Source organism: Talpa europaea, assembly GCF_964194135.1.
Source record: "Talpa europaea genome assembly, chromosome: 2".
Lineage (NCBI taxonomy): Eukaryota > Metazoa > Chordata > Mammalia > Eulipotyphla > Talpidae > Talpa > Talpa europaea.
Genome location: NC_140068.1, coordinates 111,414,123 through 111,432,971, shown reverse-complemented (window position 1 = coordinate 111,432,971; position 18,849 = coordinate 111,414,123). Strand labels below are relative to the sequence as shown.

General features: G+C 37.9%; 1 protein-coding gene and 1 pseudogene across 2 annotated transcripts; both read left to right on the top strand.

Annotated features, from left to right (window-relative positions):
* The first annotated feature begins 231 nt into the window (after positions 1–231).
* LOC311188257 (olfactory receptor 12D2-like) lies at positions 232–1,164 on the top strand (annotated as a pseudogene). The gene has a single exon. The product of its transcript is annotated as an olfactory receptor 12D2-like (transcript).
* Positions 1,165–8,594: 7,430 nt separating this feature from the next.
* On the top strand, positions 8,595–9,527 carry LOC311188256 (olfactory receptor 12D2-like; the record flags this gene model as incomplete). Its single annotated transcript, XM_084259400.1, has 1 exon — positions 8,595–9,527. Exon 1 carries the CDS (start codon positions 8,598–8,600, stop codon positions 9,525–9,527), a length of 930 nt encoding a protein of 309 aa, XP_084115526.1. The 5' UTR covers positions 8,595–8,597.
* Positions 9,528–18,849: the final 9,322 nt, after the last annotated feature.

Genomic DNA, 18,849 nt, shown 5'->3' with positions numbered 1-18,849 from the left:
GGAGAAAGGAATTATTGACAATATTCTAATAAAGAAAAAAATGATTGAGTCCTAGCCGTAATGAATTTAGCTTCTAATGGTATAAATACCACGGACCACAGGGTTTAGGACTACGTAATGGCAATACTCTTCTTCACACACTGTTTGTCTAAATGGTAAAATATTGAGCTGGAAGGAATGATGCCCATTAGAAATACACTTACATATATTAATTGTCTTTTTCTTTAAGTGATGCAGAATCAAACCTCAGTAACAGAATTTATGCTTCTGGGAGTGACTGATATCCAGTTTTTGGAGCCTTTACTCTTCATGGTTTTCCTGGTCATCTACTTTGTCAATGTGACTGGGAATGGAGCCATCTTGCTGATTGTCACCTCTGATCCTAAACTCCATTCACCAATGTATTTCTTCCTGGGAAACGTCTCCTGTCTAAATATCTCCTACTCTACAGTGGTACTGCCAAAAATGCTGGAGAACTTCCTCTCTACACACAAAATAATTTCTTTCTTTGAATGTACAACTCAGCTGCATTTCTTCCATTTCCTGGGCAGCACAGAGGCCATGTTATTGGCTGTGATGGCCTTGGACTGCTTTGTGAACATCAGTAAACCTCTTCATTACACTGTCATCATGAATAGTCAATGTTGTACACAATTGGCTGTCACTATCTGGACTCTTAGTTTTTTCCATGCCCTGCTGCATGCCATAATGACCTCTCATTTGAACTTCTGTGGTTCTAATCATATTCACCATTTTTCTATTATGACATTAAGTCATTGCTGGATCTGGCCTGTGGGAACACTGAGATCACCGTGTGGCTGCCCAATATTGTCACAGGGACAATTTTCATGGGCCCATTTTCTCTTAACACTGCTCTCCTATTTCTACATTATCACCTATCTCATCTATAATACCCATTCTTGCAGCACACTTCAAAAGGCACTGTCCACTTGTGCATCACACTTTATGGTAGTTATTCTTTTTTATGTCCCCATTCTCTTCATTTACACTCATCCTACTTCAGGAAGCTCCATAGACCAGAACCAGATCATTGTTATCATATACACTATGGTCACTCCTGTTGTAAACCCACTCGTATATACTTTGAGGAACAAGGAGGTAAAGAGGGCATTGTATAGGCTAATCAATAAAAGACTGACTTGAAGAAATCTACAAAACCCTTCTGAGATATATAAAGAAAAACATGAAACATATACATATATAATAATTTTGTTTTTCAAATTCTTAATTATAACATTTGTAGCATAGAGAATAAGCTAAAGGAAAAATAAACGGTAAGATTCAGTCCAGTTTAATAAGCAATGAGATCGCATGTAATATAAGAGAAAGATGAAAAAAGGGACACTAGTCATGGAATCTAATGTTGATTTTATTTGGGAATATCAGTTGATATATTTGATTTTTTGTGATTTTTACACAAAAAAATTCTGTGTACACCTTTTTATATGAAAACAGGCATGAAGATATTACCATATTGCTCATATATTCAAAAGTTGGAAGTTTTTATGCTTTGTCTGCTCCCTCTAAGTGAACATATTTTATGTGAGCATCATACTTTATGGTAGTTAAGTGAACATATTTTATGTGAGCAATAAATCTTTTACACTATTATAATTTGAGGATATCATTTTAAGGTAATAATTATTCAATTGGAAAAGATTGGCTCACATATGAGTCAAAGGGAATTTTTAAGCAATACATCATGATTTATTTATTCTGAGTGGAAGGAAAGTAAGTAATTAAATCAAGTGATGTTCCAATCAGAAATTCACAGAATAAATTAAAAAATCCTAAAGTCTATCTTATTAAAACACTCATTAGAAGTATAGGTAGTTTAGGGCCTCCCCTAGTGGTGCAGCGGTTGAGCGCTGGGCTGCGAAGCTGCCCCCAGCCTCTGCAGCGCCTGTTCCATCCCCGGCCGGCCCCTGGGCGAGGGTCCCACATGGCGCGCAGACCTCTCCTGCCGCCCACTGCTCCCCTCAGCAGTGTACTTTGTCTGCCTGTTCTGTTCCCTGCTCTGGCTCTGGTGAATTCTCTCACCCTCCTGTGCTTCTGACTGTACCCAGTGCTTGTATAAATAAATAAATAAATCTTAAAAAAAAATGTTTAAAAAAAAAAAGAAGTCTAGGTCGTTTATTCTAAGTGAAGTCAATGGAACAGTGGTACTTACTGGATATGGTTCCTCATGTTTGATTCCTTTTGACTCAATAATTTTATTATTTTTTTTTCTTTACTGAGGTAATATTGGCTTACAAAACTGTATGTGATTTAGAAGAATCAGATCACACCCCCTGGTATGTATGATACTACACCACCCCTTCATCAAAGCATGCATAGCACTTTGCCATAGGTTATTAAGCCCCCTTTGTCCCTTCCCCTGTAGCAGTCTTAATTGGACTGAAGAATTTTATTTTATTTTTTTAATAAATTTCATTTTTATATTCACCATACAATTGCAACCCCCTTATTTTGACCGCAATCCCTCCCCTCCCTGCCCCCACCCCCCAAAGACTGTCTCTGGTTCATAGTTTTTTGTTGATTTTGATTTTCACTTTCTTATAGTTATTCACTTTCCTGGTCCTTTATTTAAGTTTTCTAGATTCCTGCTATGAGTGAGACCATCCGGTATTTTTCTTTTTCTTTCTGGCTTATTTCGCTGAGCATGATCTCTTCCAGCGCCATCCATGTTGCTGCAAATTGCATGTGTTTATCTTTTTTGAATGCTGAGTAATATTCCATGGTGTATATGTACCACATCTTCTTGATCCAGTCATCTATTTTTGGACATTTGGATTGTTTCCAAAGCTGGGATATTGTAAATAGTGCTGCTATAAACATAGGGGTGCAGGTGCTCTTTGGAATTGATGTTTCTGTGTCCTTTGGGTAAATACCTAGGAGTGGAATTGCTGGATCATATGGAAGCTCTATGTTTAGTAGGTCAAGAAATCTCCACACAGCTCTCCATAGTGGTTGGACCAGTTTGCACTCCCACCAACAGTGCAGGAGAGTTCCTTTTTCTCCACATCCTCACCAACATTTGTTGTTGCTAGTTTTTTAATATGTGCCATTCTCATTGGTGTGAGATGGTATCTCATGGTAGTTTTGATTTGCATTTCCCTGATTACAAGTGATATTGAACATTTTTTCATATGCCTGTTGGCCATTTGCATTTCCTCTTCAGAGAAGTTTCTTTTTAGCTCTTCTGCCCATTTTTTTGACTGGATTATTTTCTTTGTTTTTGTTGAGTCTCATCAGCTCTTTGTAGATTTTTGTGATCAGTCCTTTATCATTAGTGTTGTGTGCAAAAATGTTCTCCCAGTTGGTGGGGTTTCTCTTTGTTTTTGTTATTGTCTCTTTTGCTGTGCAGAAGCTCTTTAATTTGATGTATTTTTTATTGAGTTAACATTTGTTTACATTGTTATTTGTGGTATGGAAATATATGATGTCCCCCTTTGACTGAAGAATTTTTAGCAAAAGACTCAATTTATCTGTCCATCAAAACATAACTCATAATGATAAGATTAGTGTAGGATGATCGTAATAGAAAAATCTCACTTCAAAAGAAAAATGAGACATATAACTGTAATGCAACAGTTGTTAAATTTACTTTTTTAACTCTGTCCTCTGTAGTCCAAGATAATATAAATATTTTTAAATTATGAAAACAGGTAAATTTATTTTAAATGACTTCAGGAAGTTACTATTCTTATTGGGGTTCACCAGTTACATGTCATACTCACAAAAGGTCTTTCACTTGGCTGAAAGTCAGGTTATTGAGAGAATGCATCTTTAAATTCCTAGAAACTTTCAATTGGTTGTATGTAGCTATAAAAGTATGCCATATATAATTTTTGGGTATTTATTTGTCTATAATAAAGGGTCTTATAGGTCTGAACTTGTGCATTTTAGAAGCTATTATAGACTTTCTCCTTTATCTGTCTGATGTCTCATTAAAGAATCTTATACCCACATCTTTGATATCTTCACATACAGCCTTAATTCCTTTTCCTCCTTCAAGAAACTTCTGCTATCTACAGTTCTGGGAGAACTATACAGTATAGATTTTAAGTTTCAGACTATTCTGAGTCCTTTAAGTTTTCTCTAAATTTTGCTTGAAAATTGAAAATTTTTAGCTCATCTCATTCTTTAATGCTTTAGAATGGTTCAATGAAATAAATCTGTTTCAACATTTACCACTTTGTTTTATAATCTCATTAGCAAGATCCATGAGTTCAATAGATACCTTTTCTATTTTTCAAAGTACTATAAATAACAGTCCACATATTTTATGCCTCCAAGCAATAATCAAAGTAAAATCTTGCACAATCTAAATGGGAGTGTCTGGTACACTTAAAGGAGGAAGGTAAGCAAACCCAAGGGGGTTACTGGTATTAACCAACATGTATTTGTAGGTTTTTTCACTGAATTGGACTTAGATTTCTCCCAGGTGCAGTCACCATAATTTCCCATGATCAAAATGCCCACAATCCTCCATCACACTCCACTGTCCTCTCTTCCCCATTCCCCCATCTCTAATCTACCAGTCTCCCTATATCTACCCCTCCCCTCAAAATTGTCTCAGTTCTACAGTTTGCTATTCAAGGTTCAATCTTACAATTTGTCTTTGTGTGAGATTCTGTTCAGTTTCTCTAGATTCCACTTATAAGTGAAGCCAGTATTTATCATTCCCTCATGGCTAACTTCACTTAGAATAAACCCTTCCAGCTACATCCATGTTGCTACAAATGGCATGAATTTGTTTTGCCATCACTGAGTCATATTCCATTCTGTATAGATAACATCCTCTTGATCCACTCATCTGTTCTTTGGGTCTATTTTTACTCTTGTCAAGACTCTCCATGATTCTTCCCATAGGGGTGGGCAGGTCTACACACCCCAACAAATTTTCCAAAAAATAGCATGATCTTTGGGATCCCAGAATTAAAGAAAATAATCTAATGTTATTACTATAGGAGAGTCAGGTTTAAAAGGGTAAAAAAAAAAAAGGACAAAAACAATATTATCACTCTTTAACCCCCTTTGTTTTCCAGATAATTGAGTAATACGTAAGTGATTATTAAAGATAATCATCTTTCTCTGCTGATCAATGGAATGTGACTAGTCCTCACATCTTAATTTTCCTTGTGAAACATTTTCCCACTTTACACATTACATTATTTCCCATCACATTATTTTCTGTATAAGTATCAAAGATAAGAAAATGAAAATGTCTGAGGACTTTAATCTTTGTTCTAGCCATGATTCTGATACTAAGTCAAAATGTGGTATGGAAAGAATTGATACAGTATGTAGAACTCAAGATAGGAAATTCACAGGGGGAATGTCCACATTTCGCAGATGCGAAAAGATCTTATTTATTTTAACAAGTCTCCTCAGCACTCATGGGATACGCTCTCTCTCAGGATTTTTATATCTAAAGGGCTGTAGTTCATAAAAGGCAGGAAGAATCAGGAGAGGATACACCTATTGAAGATGAAGAGTCGATTTTGCAAACCTAATATGAGCTATCACTTGAAATATAATTCTACTATTTTCAGTCACTGGGAGTGTAAATCTGAAAAGTTTTTATAGCTGTGAACCTGAACACAAAACACAGGTAAGAGGATAAAATAAAAGCCTGGGAATTACCAATATTTCCTCTCTACTTGCTACTTTATTAAAGCAAAATACACAGATATAGGACTTTTTTAATCTTATGATAGACTCTTCATTCTGTGTGAATTGTGAAGGCTCTTTACTTCCTACACTCTTATTGCCATATTTTATCCTCAATTCAATATTGCTGAATAGACATTCTTTAAAGGAAATGTATAATCTCTAAATACTGAAATTCTAGCAAAATGAATCATTTACTACAAGTTAATATTATTGCTAATTTTCTTCAAGTGTTTAGAGAAGTTTCTTTTTCCAATATGAATTTCTGGTACAATTTTCTGTAATGGGTCACAGAACAAAAAATAATAGTGGACATATCATTTGTACTGCTAATGAGTGCTGATTTCTCATTTAGGAAGGCTAATTTTTATAGAAAAAATATACTTGACTGTCAAATAAAACTGCTCTGAAATGTTTAATGTCAGCCCTTCAAGGAGGTATAGTAGAAGTAAGATAAATTCTCAAAATTTCCTCCAGCTATACAGCTTAGTATCCCCTGAGACCCCTGTAAGTATACCCTAGTTAATTTACTGTTATTTAAGTCATATTAAACCATTTTCTTCTTCCCTCAGGAATTTACCAAGCTTTGGAGTAGTTCCCTTTTATAGGAATACCAAAAATCCCTGCAACTTTCTTCAAAAATGACATAAATCAGGTAGATTTCTGCAATTCTGAAGGACAATATGACCTCCAGGGTCACATTAATGAAACCAGAAAAGAAGAAATTGAAATCCATTACAGGTAGAATCTCCCCTGTTATAAGAAGAGTAGTTTTATTGCAGGAAAAATTAATGCTGGATTTTTTAAAAAGGGTTATAAAAGAAGATAAGATTTCAAGGAGACTAAAGCCATAGATATTTCAGGAAGGGGCAGTATTGGTCAAAATGAAGAGAAATTAGTCAACTCTTCTAGTGATAATTGAAAATTAAACTTGATATATAGAAAAGGGAAAAGGGGGGAAACTAGAAGCAAATACATTTTGTCATCAAAGATTTCATTAGAAGCACTTATTTTTATAAAAGGTTTTTGACTTCCCAATGCTTTTTGTGTGTTTGTGTGTGTGTGTGTGTGTGTCTGTGTCTAAGAACTGTGGTGTAGGCCAGAGGTTTGGGGAAGGTGAGGGGAGGGGAGGATTTACCAGAGACTGAATGGGGAGCATAACAGGAGGGTCGACAGCTCTACTGCTGAAAGAGGCAGTGGGCGAGACAGGAGAAGTTGCTGAACCATATGTGTGTTAGCTCCCCAGCCTGGTATAGAACTCAGGCCTTAGAGGAGATAGCACTGAGACTTAAGCCCTCAGCTACCAGGGAGGACCAATTTCCTTCCCACTGGCTTACAATACCATATAAGTGTCAGGAAAACAGTCTCATGCCTTGATATGTGTACACACCTCACCACAGCCACAACCATAGTCTATTCACCATTAACAAATTGATTTCCTCAGAATATGCCTTCTACCCACTTTCCTTTCCACTCTGATAACCAGCATATTTTTCTCAGAGTCTAGGAATTACTTTCATTCTATCTTTTGTTTGCTTTGTTTACATATATTTCTCAGCAATAAAACCATCTGGTATATATCTTTCACTTTCTGACTTATTTCACTTAGCACAGGAACTTAAAGTTCCATCCATTTTGTCATAAAGATTTTATATTTTTAGTAGATGCACCCACAGAGACACTATCTAATGATCAGAAGGGGCAATGCAGCAAGAAATTATAACTGTCATTAATATTTATATACCCAAAAAAAGTCCAAATCAAAAAAGAATATGAAAATAATTGCCTTCAATGAAATGCTTAATCATATGGACTTAGACATATACAGAGCTCTTGTTCTCCAAAGAACCAAGCACATTATTCTCAAGTGCACATGAAAGTCTCAAGAACAGATTATATGCTGGGAAAGAAAAGATGTTTCAATAAATATATGACTTGACCTCATACAAAGCGTCTTATTTTATTTTGAGAAATATAAATACTCATGCTATAGGAAGACAATGCCTCATCAGTTACAGAGTGATAAATTTTCATGTATACCCCAGGCTAATAGCTGATTGATGTGGTCTTTTTCCCTATCACACTATGACACCATTAGGTTTCCAAACATGTGGATCAGGGAGAGATCAGTAAGAGACAGCTCAGTCCCACCTACATTACAAGATAAGTAAAAACTATTACCACTATTTTACTTTTTAATCAAATTTTCATTCATCATTCATTTATAAAACTATTTAATCTGGGGAGTACAGCTTGACACCTCAAGATATGCATATGCAACACTCACCCACTGCCAATATTCTAGTGCCATTACACTATCACCTCTACTTAATGAGCTCATCCTTGCCCACTTTCTTAAGTGAAAACGTCTTAATGGCTTATGCTACATCAAGAACTATTAGTGTGTGCAGTACTTAAAAATTTGACCTCTTATGAATGTGCCCATTTGGAGGGATAAAAACAACCCCAGTGTTATAAAGACATGTAAATAACTGGCAAATTAATAAGAAAATGCTTAAGGCATTTGTGTTAGTATGAGCAAATATGATTTCTTATTCATCAAAATAATTTGACTTTTAGAGCTGATTTACGAAGATGAAAAGAAATTTGTGTCAGAATTTAGAACTTCATAGTCAGAGAAGATGGTAGATGCTAGGTTAGCAACATGCTATGAATCTCCAGAGAAAGGAAATACTGACAATAATCTATAAAGTCCTAGCCATGATGAATTTAGCTGTCTAATGGCCCAAATACCATAAGACCACTGAATTTGGAACTGGGTAAAATGGCAATACTCCTTTTTCAAATATTGTTTTTCTAGATAGTAAAATATTGAGCTGGAAGGAATGATGTCCATTAGAAATAAATTTCCATGTAATATTTGTCTTTTTCTTTAAGTGATGCAGAATCGAACCTCAGTAACAGAATTTATGCTTCTGGGAGTGACTGATATCCAGTGGCTGGAGCCTTTGCTCTTTGTCATTTTCCTGGTCGTCTACTTTGTCAATGTGACTGGGAATGGAGCCATCTTGCTGATTGTCACCTCTGATCCTAAACTCCATTCACCAATGTATTTCTTCCTGGGAAACCTCTCCTGTCTAGATATCACCTACTCCACAGTGACATTGCCAAAAATGCTAGAAAACTTCCTCTCTAGACAAAAAAGAATTTCTTTTGTTGAATGTATAACTCAGCTGCATTTCTTCCATTTCCTGGGCAGCACAGAGACCATGTTATTGCCTGTGATGGCCTTGGACCGCTTCGTGGCCATCTGCAAACCTCTTCATTACACTGTCATCATGAATCGTCAACGTTGTACACAGATGGCTGTCACGATCTGGACTCTTGGTTTTTTCCATGCCCTGTTGCATGCCATAATGACTTCTCGTTTGAACTTCTGTGGTTCTAATCATATCCACCATTTCTATTGTGACATTAAGCCATTGCTGGATCTGGCCTGTGGGAACACTGAGATCAACCAGAGGCTGCTCAATATTGTCACAGGGACGATTGCCATAGGCTCATTCTCTCTAACACTTCTTTCCTATTTCTACATTATCACCTATCTCATCTTCAAGACCCGTTCTTGTAGCATGCTTCAAAAGGCACTGTCCACTTGTGCATCACACTTTATGGTAGTTATTCTTTTTTATGCCCCTGTTCTCTTCACTTACACTCGTCCTACTTCAGAAAACTCCATGGACCAGGAACGGTTCATTGCTATCATGTACACAGTGGTCACTCCTGTTTTAAATCCACTCATATATACTTTGAGGAACAAGGAAGTAAAGGGGGCATTGTATAGGCTAATCAGTAAAAGAGTGACTTGAAGAAATCTAGAAAACCCTTCTGAAACATAATAGATAAAGAGAAACATAAGGTGTTTAATAATGCTCTTTCTCAAATTCTTAATTATAATATTTGTAGCATAGAGAACAAGTTAAAGGAAAAATAAATGGTAAGATCCAGTCCAGTTTAATAAGCAATGAGATTGCATGTAATGTAAGAGAAAGATGAAAAAAAGGGACACTAGTCATGGAATCTAATGTTGATTTTATTGGGGAATATCAGTTGATATATTTGATTTTTTTACATGTTTTTATATGAAAACATGTATAGAGATATTACCATATTGCTCATGTATTAGGAACCTGGAAGTTTTTATGCCTATTTGTCTGTGTGGTCTCTTCAAGTGAACATATTTTATATGAGCAATAAAACTTTTATGCTATCATAAATTAAGTACTCCATTATTAAGAAATAATTATTCAATTGGAAAAGACTGACTCACACATGTATCAAAGGGAATTTTTAAGCAATACACATTAAATAAGAAACAATGAATTCTCAAGCAGTAGATTGTGGCAATCATGTAGTATTGATTTGAGAAGTCTAGGAAAGTCAGTGCTTCATGCTAATTAATGATAAAATGCCTTAGTTAACAGACTGTAGGAAAAGGAATAAAGAAACTAAGGAAAAGAGGTAATGTTGGAATGGATACATTATGTGAGGTCAGATAATCCACCATAATATTATTCTCCATAAGAGAATATAAATAAAATATGCCATTCACCAAAGGCATTAGAAATGTTCTCATGGAGGAGTTCCAGAATTGTTAATAGGGTCCAGCAATAACTCTTTTCTGAAGAGTTATTAGAAGATTGGATAGAGAACCACATAACTGAAGACCACAGCTGAAGATTGGATAGAGAACCACATAACTGGACTGCTAACAGTGAGGTAGAAAAAGGAACTCAAGATTAGATGATAGATAATAGAACTGAACCAATAAAATCATAAGTTTACAATCCATAACAGAATGAATACAGAGGAACAGCCAAGGAGTCTTGACTCACAGGTAGTTATGGAAATGGCTAATGCAACATATCATCCTAGGGTCAAAATCAGAGACATGTTACTAAGAGTACTGCTTAAGCTATGCAGTCAGAATTAAGACAGTTCTCCCCCAACAAAATGGCATAATTCATTACTCAATTTATGGGACTCATTGCATGAATGTATAGTAATATTCACGAGGAAAAAGTGACTTCAACACCATGGCAAGCATTCACTTACAATATTATCCTCAGTTCTCCACAGAAAGAATGTCCTCCATTTATATAGTTAAATGTATACACGGCAAAGGGATATTCCAGATATTGCAAGGCTGTGGACACATGGTCTGACTTGACTGTGATACTCCAAAACCTAAAACATCATCAAGGCTCTCCTGTTAGAGTGGATGAAGAGAGGCCTCGTGATAAGTGAATTCAAGGTTAATGTCTGTCCACTGTGCCTTTTCTGCTACTGCAGCCATATCCAATAACATTTTCCAAACATTAGGTATATAATTGGAAATACCATACTTGGACAGTAGGGTCCTAAATCAGGTCCTTGATCTATGGGAAATGAGATGACATACTAGAGAAGATAAATTGGAAGCTTTTGAATCTGCCACATCTGTCTAGGATAGTAATGACAAAACAAAACCACATATTGGGCAGGATAACCAAGGCTGTGGCCCAGTCTTAATTACCATCTAAAGCCTGAAAGATAACTTTCAGATGTTGATGGACCCTGGACAATGAATAAAACCAGCCCAAGCTCAAACAAGTAGTAGTCAGGTAAATGGTAAATATTGCCCACTGATTTTGCAAATACAATCTTGTTTCTTGGGGCTATCCCAAGAATGGTGTTTTAAGAGCTCTTGAATGTTGTTGCAAGATTCCTTAAGACCCACCCTCAGATGTCCCAGAATATCGATTCTGCTATATTCTCATGGTCAAGTAAGTCAATGTGCCAGCAAAAGTACAAAGAGATATAATCCAAAGACCATCAACAGTTGGGGACATGATTCATTAGGCATCCATGTTTCATGACTCGTGACTCATTTTAACAACCAATTGAAGGCGCCTGTTTTTATTTTGTTTGTTTAGAAACATCCTTGTTTATTTTTTCACAACATTGAATTTCTCCCCTCAGGTGTAGTCACTGTACTTTTCCCAAGACCAAAGTGCCCACAACCTTCTATCACACTCCACTGCCTTCTCCCTCCATCACCCATCTATAATCTCCCTCTCTCTGTTCCTCCTTTCCTGACTTTTCAGGTCTACAGTTTTCTTTAAAGTTTCAGTCTTACAACTTGATTTTGATCCTTTGTTCAGTTCTTTTGGGTTCCACATATAAGTTAAACCATTATTTATCATTTTACCTATAGCTAACTTCACTTAGAATAATCCCTCCAGTTCCATCCATGTTGTTGCAAATGACAAGAGTTTATCTATTGTGATCACTGAGTAGTATTCCATTGTGCATATATAACATCTTTTTGATTCATGCTTCTTTTCTGAGGCATTTAGTTTGTTTCCACTTCTTGGTTATTGTAAGTACTGCTGCTATAAACATAGGACACAGGTTTCCTTTATTTTTTTTTAATAAATTTTATTGTTATATTCCCCATACAATTGCAGCCCCCCCATTCTGACCCCAATCCCTCCCCTCCCGCCCCCGCCCCCCTAAAAGTGTCTCTGGTTCATAGTTTTTTGTTGATTTTGATTTTCACTTTCTTATAGTTATTCATTTTCCTGGTCCCTTATTTAAGTTTTCTAGATTCCTGCTATGAGTGAGACCATCCGGTATTTTTCTTTTTCTTTTTGGCTTATTTCACTGAGCATGATCCCTTCCAGCGCCATCCATGTTGCTGCAAATTGCATGTGTTTATCTTTTTTGAATGCTGAGTAATATTCCATGGTATATATGTACCACATCTTCTTGATCCAGTCATCTATTTTTGGGCATTTGGGTTGTTTCCAAAGCTTAGCTATTGTAAACAGTGCTGCTATAAACATAGGGGTGCAGGTGTTCTTTGGAATTGATGTTTCTGTGTCCTTTGGGTAAATACCTAGGAGTGGAATTGCTGGATCATATGGAAGCTCTATGTTTAGTAGGTCCAGAAATCTCCATACAGCTTTCCACAGTGGTTGGACCAGTTTGCACTCCCACCAACAGTGCAGAAGAGTTCCTTTTTCTCCACACCCTCGCCAACATTTGTTGTTGCTAGTTTTTTTAATATGTGCCATTCTCACTGGTGTAAGATGGTATCTCATGGTAGTTTTGATTTGCATTTCCCTGATGACAAGTGATGTTGAACATTTTTTCATATGCCTGTTGGCCATTTGCATTTCCTCTTCAGAGAAGTTTCTTTTAAGCTCTTCTGCCCATTTTTTGACTGGATTGTTTTCTTTGTTGTTGTTGAGTCTCATCAGCTCTTTGCAGATTTTTGTGATCAGTCCTTTATCATTAGTGTTGGGTGCAAAAATGTTCTCCCAGTTGGTGGGGTTTCTCTTTGTTTTTGTTATTGTCTCTTTTGCTGTGCAAAAGCTCTTTAATTTGATGTAGTCCCAGCTGTTTATCTTTGCCTTCACTATCACTGCTTTGGGTGATGTGTCTGTAAAGATGTCTTTGATGTGCAAATCACGTAGTGTTTCGCCTATATTTCCTTCTATATATTTTATGGTTTCAGGTCTTATGTCTAGTTCTTTAATCCATTTTGAGTTGATTTTTGTGTATGGTGTGAGGTGGTGGTCAAGCTTCATTCTTTTGCATGTAGCGACCCAGTTTTCCCAGCACCATTTATTGAACAAACTTTCTTTGCTCCAATGCATATTCTTTGCTCCTTTGTCAAAGATTAGTTGACCATAAATCTGTGGGTTTATTTCTGGATTTTCTATTCGATTCCATTGGTCTGTATGTCTGTTCTTGTTCCAATACCATGCAGTTTTGATGATTATGGCTTTGTAGTATAGTTTGAAGTCTGGGAGTCTGATGCCTCCATTCCCTTCTTTTTTTTTCAGGAGAGCTTTGGCTATTCGGGGTTTTTGGTGATTCCATATGAATTTCATCAATAATTGTTCTATTTCTTTGAAGAATGACATTGAAATTTTGATTGGAATAGCATTGTATCTATATATTGCTTTTGGTAGGATGGCCATTTTAATAATGTTTATTCTTCCAATCCATGAGCAGGGGATGTCTCTCCATTTCTTTGTGTCTTCTTCTATTTCTTTTAACAGTGTTTTATAGTTTTCTTTGTATAGGTCCTTTACCTCTTTTGTTAGATTTATTCCCAAATATTTGATTTTTTTGTTTCAATAACAAAAGGGATGGTCTTTTTGATTTCTTCTTCTTCAGATTTATTGTTTGTGTATAGGAAGGCTACTGACTTTTGCGTGTTGATTTTGTATCCTGCCACTTTACTGAACTGATTGATGAGTTGAATTAGCTTTTCTGTGGAGTTTTTGGGGTTCTCTATGTATAATATCATATCGTCTGCAAATAGTGATAGTTTGACTTCTTCTTTTCCTATTTGGATTCCTTGGATGTCTTTCTCTTGTCTTATTGCCCTGGCTAGGACTTCCAGTATTATATTGAAAAGCAATGGTGAGAGTGGACATCCTTGTCTTGTTCCAGATCTTAATGGAATTGCTTTCAGCTTTTCACCATTGAGAATGATACTGGCTGTTGGCTTGTCATAGATGGCCTTTATGATGTTGAGGTATGTTCCTTGTATCCCCAGAATTTCAAGGGCTTTTATCATGAATGGGTGTTGCACTTTGTCGAAAGCTTTCTCAGCATCTATTGATATTATCATATGGTTTTTATATTTCTTTTTGTTGATGTGTTGGATAACGTTGATTGATTTTCGGATGTTAAACCATCCTTGTGCCCCTGGAATGAATCCAACTTGGTCGTGGTGAATTATCTTATGGATACATTGTTGGATTCTGATAGCTAAAATTTTATTGAGGATTTTTGCATCAGTGTTCATTAGGGAGATTGGCCTGTAGTTTTCCTTTTTTGTGTTGTCCTTGTTCGGTTTTGGTATTAGTGTAATGTTGGCTTCATAAAACGTGTTTGGTATTGTCCCTTCCTTCTCACTTTTTTGGAAGACTTTGTGAAGGATAGGCACTAATTCGTCTTTGAATGTTTGGTAGAACTCATTTGTAAATCCATCAGGTCCTGGGCTTTTGTTTTGGGGAGGTTTTTGATTACCATTTCAATTTCGCTAATTGTAATTGGTCTGTTTAGGTGTTCTATTTCTTCTTTATCTAGCTTTGGGTGATTGTAGAGTTGTAGGAATTTGTCCATCTCTAGATTGTTAAACTTGTTTCCATATAACTGTTCATAGTAGTTACTGATTATTCTTTTGATTTCTGCTGTGTCCGTTGTGATTTCTCCTCTTTCATTGATGATCCTGTTTATTTGTGCTTTCTCCCTTTTTTCCTTTGTGAGCCTGGCTAGGGGTTTGTCTATTTTATTGATTTTTTCAAAGAACCAGCTCTTGGTTTCATTGATCTTTTGGATTGTTTTTTTAGTTTCAATTTCATTTATTTCTGCTTTGGTTTTTATTATTTCTTTTCTTCTACTGGTTTTGGGGTTTTTTTGTTGTTCTTTTTCTAGATCTTTGAGCTTCGAGATTAGGTTGTTTCTTTGTGTTCTTTCTTGTTTCTTGATGTGAGCTTCTATTGCTATATATTTTCCTCTTATTACTGCTTTTGCTGCATCCCATACATTTAGGATATTAGTGTCGTCCTTGTCGTTCAATTCAAAAAATTTTTTAATTTCTTCTTTGATCTCCTCATTAGTCCAATGGTCTTCCAGTAGTGTGGTTTTTAATCTCCATGAGGTAGGAAAGTTCCTTGCCTTCTTTTTATGGTTTATTTCTAGTTTGATGCCTTCATGGTCAGAAAAGATGGTTGATATGATTTCAATCTTGGTGTATCTGTTGATGTTTGTCTTGTGCCCCAGTATGTGATCGATCCTGGAGAATGATCCGTGTGCGCTTCAGAAAAATGTGTACTCCGTTTTTTTGGGGTTTAGTGTTCTATAGATGTCTGTTAAGCCTAATTGCTCTAGGTCCTTATTTAGAGCTTTGGTTTCTTTACTTATTTTTTGTCTTGTTGATCTATCCATTGTTGATAGTGGTGTGTTGAAGTCTCCCACTACGTATGTGTTTTCTCTGATGTCTGTTTTCAGAGAGGACAACAGTTGTCTGATATATTTTGGTGCTCCTTCATTTGGTGAGTATATGTTAATGAGTGTTATTTCTTCTTGAAGTATTGTCCCCTTGATCATAATGTAGTGACCATTGGGGTCTCTTTTTATCTTTTTGAGTTTGAAATCTGTTTTATCTGATATAAGTATAGCTGTTCCTGCTTTCTTTTTTGGTCCATTTGCTTGTAGGATTGTTTTCCATCCTTTAACTTTGAGCCTATTTTTATCTTTTGTAGCTAAATGTGTTTCCTGGAGACAGCAAAAGGTTGGGTTTTGTTTCTTAATCCAGGCTGCAACTCTGTGTCTTTTTATTGAAGAGTTTAGTCCATTTACATTTAGAGTTAATATTGATATGTTAACATCTGTATTTGCCATTGTGTTTGTCTTTCCTTTGATTTTATTTATTTATTATTTTAATAACTTTTTTTTTTTTTGGCCTTCTTTCATTGTTATTCATCCCTCTGAGGTTCTGGCTTTAGGACTCCTTGTAGTATTTTTTGGAGTGGGGGTTTAGTTGCAATGAAATTCCGGAGTTTCTGTTTGTCTGGGAAGGTCCATATTCTTTCTTCAAAGAGGAAGGAGAGCTTTGCGGGATAGAGTATTCTTGGTTGGCATCTGTTTTCTTGGAGTCTGTTGACTATGTCCCTCCACTCTCTCCTTGCCCGTAGTGTTTCTTCGGAGAAGTCTGATGTCAGCCTGATTGGTTTTCCTTTGAATGTTATCTGTTTCTTCCCTCTTGCCAGCTTCATTATTTTTTCCTTGTCCTGGATTCTTGGGAGCTTTACTATTATGTGTCTTGCTGTATTTTTCCTTTCGTCGTGGAAGTTTGGTGTTCTTCTTGCTTCTTGTATATCAATTTTCAGCTCCTTCTTCACATTTGGGAAGTTCTCTTCAATTATCTCTTTGAATATTTTCTCTGTTCCTACATCTCTCTCCTCTCCTTCTGGTATTCCTATAACTCTTATATTTCCTTTCCTCATGGAGTCAGATAGTTCCCGAAGTCTTTCTTCGTTCTTTTTCCTTCGTACTTCTCTTTCCTTTTCTGTTTTGGTTCTTTTTATTTCTGTGTCTTCAAGATTACTTATTCGTTCTTCCATTTCATCTATTCTGCTTTCATTGCTTTTCCCAGAATTCTTTAGTTCTTCCATTAATTCTTTGATCTCCTGCATTTCTTTTACTTCCCTCTTTAGGGACTCAATTTCTTTCTTCTGACCATTGTTTTCCCTCTCTAGGGACTCAATTGCATTCTTCTGATCGTTGATTATTTTTCCCTTATCATTGTTTTCCTTTATGACTTCTGTCAGTTTTTTAATCACGGCAATTTTAAATTCTCTTTCTGGAAGGCTCAGAAATTCTTCCAAGTTATTGTCTTTGCAATCTGGGGGCTGGCTTTCTTTTTGTGGTGTGCTTTTTCTCTGGAGAGTTGCTAGGTTGCGTGTGGTTCTTCTCCTCCCTACTGTCTGTTTTCTAATTTGCCGTATGCGTTGGGACACTGTGTTGTTGGGACTGGCCGGCATCTTGGGTGGGCTTCTCTGTTCCCCTCTGGTTCTTCCAGGAGTCATCTGTCAGTTTCAAGCAGCCTTTACTGGAGAAAGGTCCCTGTTCTAAAATGCCGATGTGGGGACACACTCCCCTGTGCGCCTGGTCTGCCCCGGCGGTGGGTTCCTGCTCCCCTCTGGGCTTGGACTGCAGGCCAGAGGGGGTCTGGCGTGGGCGAACTTCCCCCGCTCACCTCTGGCTCCTGAGGAAGCCTTCTGCAGGTAGTCTTTACTGAAGAAATGTCCCTGTTCTAAAATGGTGATGTGGGACACACTCCCTGCGCGTCTGGTCTCAGGCACACTCTTCTGCGCGCCTGGTCTGCCCCGGCTGTGGGTGCTCGCTCTCCCTGTGGGCTCAGACTACTTGTTCGGAAGGAGCCCGGTGTGGGCTAACTCCCCAGCTGGCCACTAGCTCCTTCAGTAGCCTGTGCTGGGGTCAAGTCGCTAGGTGGCGCCAGAGATCTCTCCTAGAGCCCTTGGGGAGCTGATTTTCCACCCCGTGGGACAGGGAGCAGAGCGGGGATGGTAGGGTACACCTCAACGGCTTTGGGGTGCTGTGTCTGCCTTGTGCCCCACCGTCGTGGGGAACCCACGCCCCTAATTTCGTGCCCCGGGTCTCAGTTCCAAAGCCCTCAGTTCCAGGACGCGGGCTGTAGCCCAGATCAGTGGCGCGGGAATGGCGCCTTTTGAATCCCGCTCCCCTGCCTGGGCGCCTTGTTCCTGCTCACTCAGGGAGGGCCTCCGCCGTCTCCCCGCAAGCCTAGGTCGCAGGCGCGGGGACCTGGGCAGCTGCTATCCGGTCCGGATCCGCGCCACTTTCCGCGCAAGTTTACCGGCGGCCGGGGCTGTGTGCTGGTGCTGGTCTCCTCCTGGGGGGCGGGGCTCTCTTTAATGGCGCCTGGAGCTCACCTCCGCGGCGGATCCTGCAGGGTTCGCCTCAGCTCCCGTTCACGGGGTGTGGTGGCTGAAATAGTTCCTTTCCACTCACAGTCCCACTTGCTGTGTCCGTTTTTCTTGTTGGCCGTTTTGGTTTGTTGTTTCCCTCCTCTCTGCCGGTCGGAGAGTGCCGACTTTGTGAGCGGGGGAGGGGAGCAGGGTTCTGCGCTTCCCTCCCTTCTCGTCCTCTTTTATGGCAACTTTCTTCTTTGGGCAGTTTGCTGGAGTCGTCTGTTTATCTTCCGTGTCCCAGTTCTCACTGGGACCTGCCGCTTTTCCTCCCTATTAACTTTTTTTAATGGGAGATCTTACTCGCAGCGTCTCCTCGCCGCCATGTTGCTCCGCCCCCTCCCACAGGTTTCCTTTAAAACTAGTGTTTTGTATTCTTTATGTAGATGCCTGTGAGTGGAATTGCTGGGTCCTATGTTGGTTCTATTTTTACTCTTTTGAAGAATCTCAACACTTCTTTCCATGGGGGCTGGACCAATCTACATTCCCACCAACAGTTAATAATTTTCCTTATTCTTCACAGCCTCACTAGCACTTATTGTTTGTAGCTTTTTTGATATTAACTATTTTCACACTTGTGAAATGCTATCTCATTGTGATTTTGATTTGCATATCC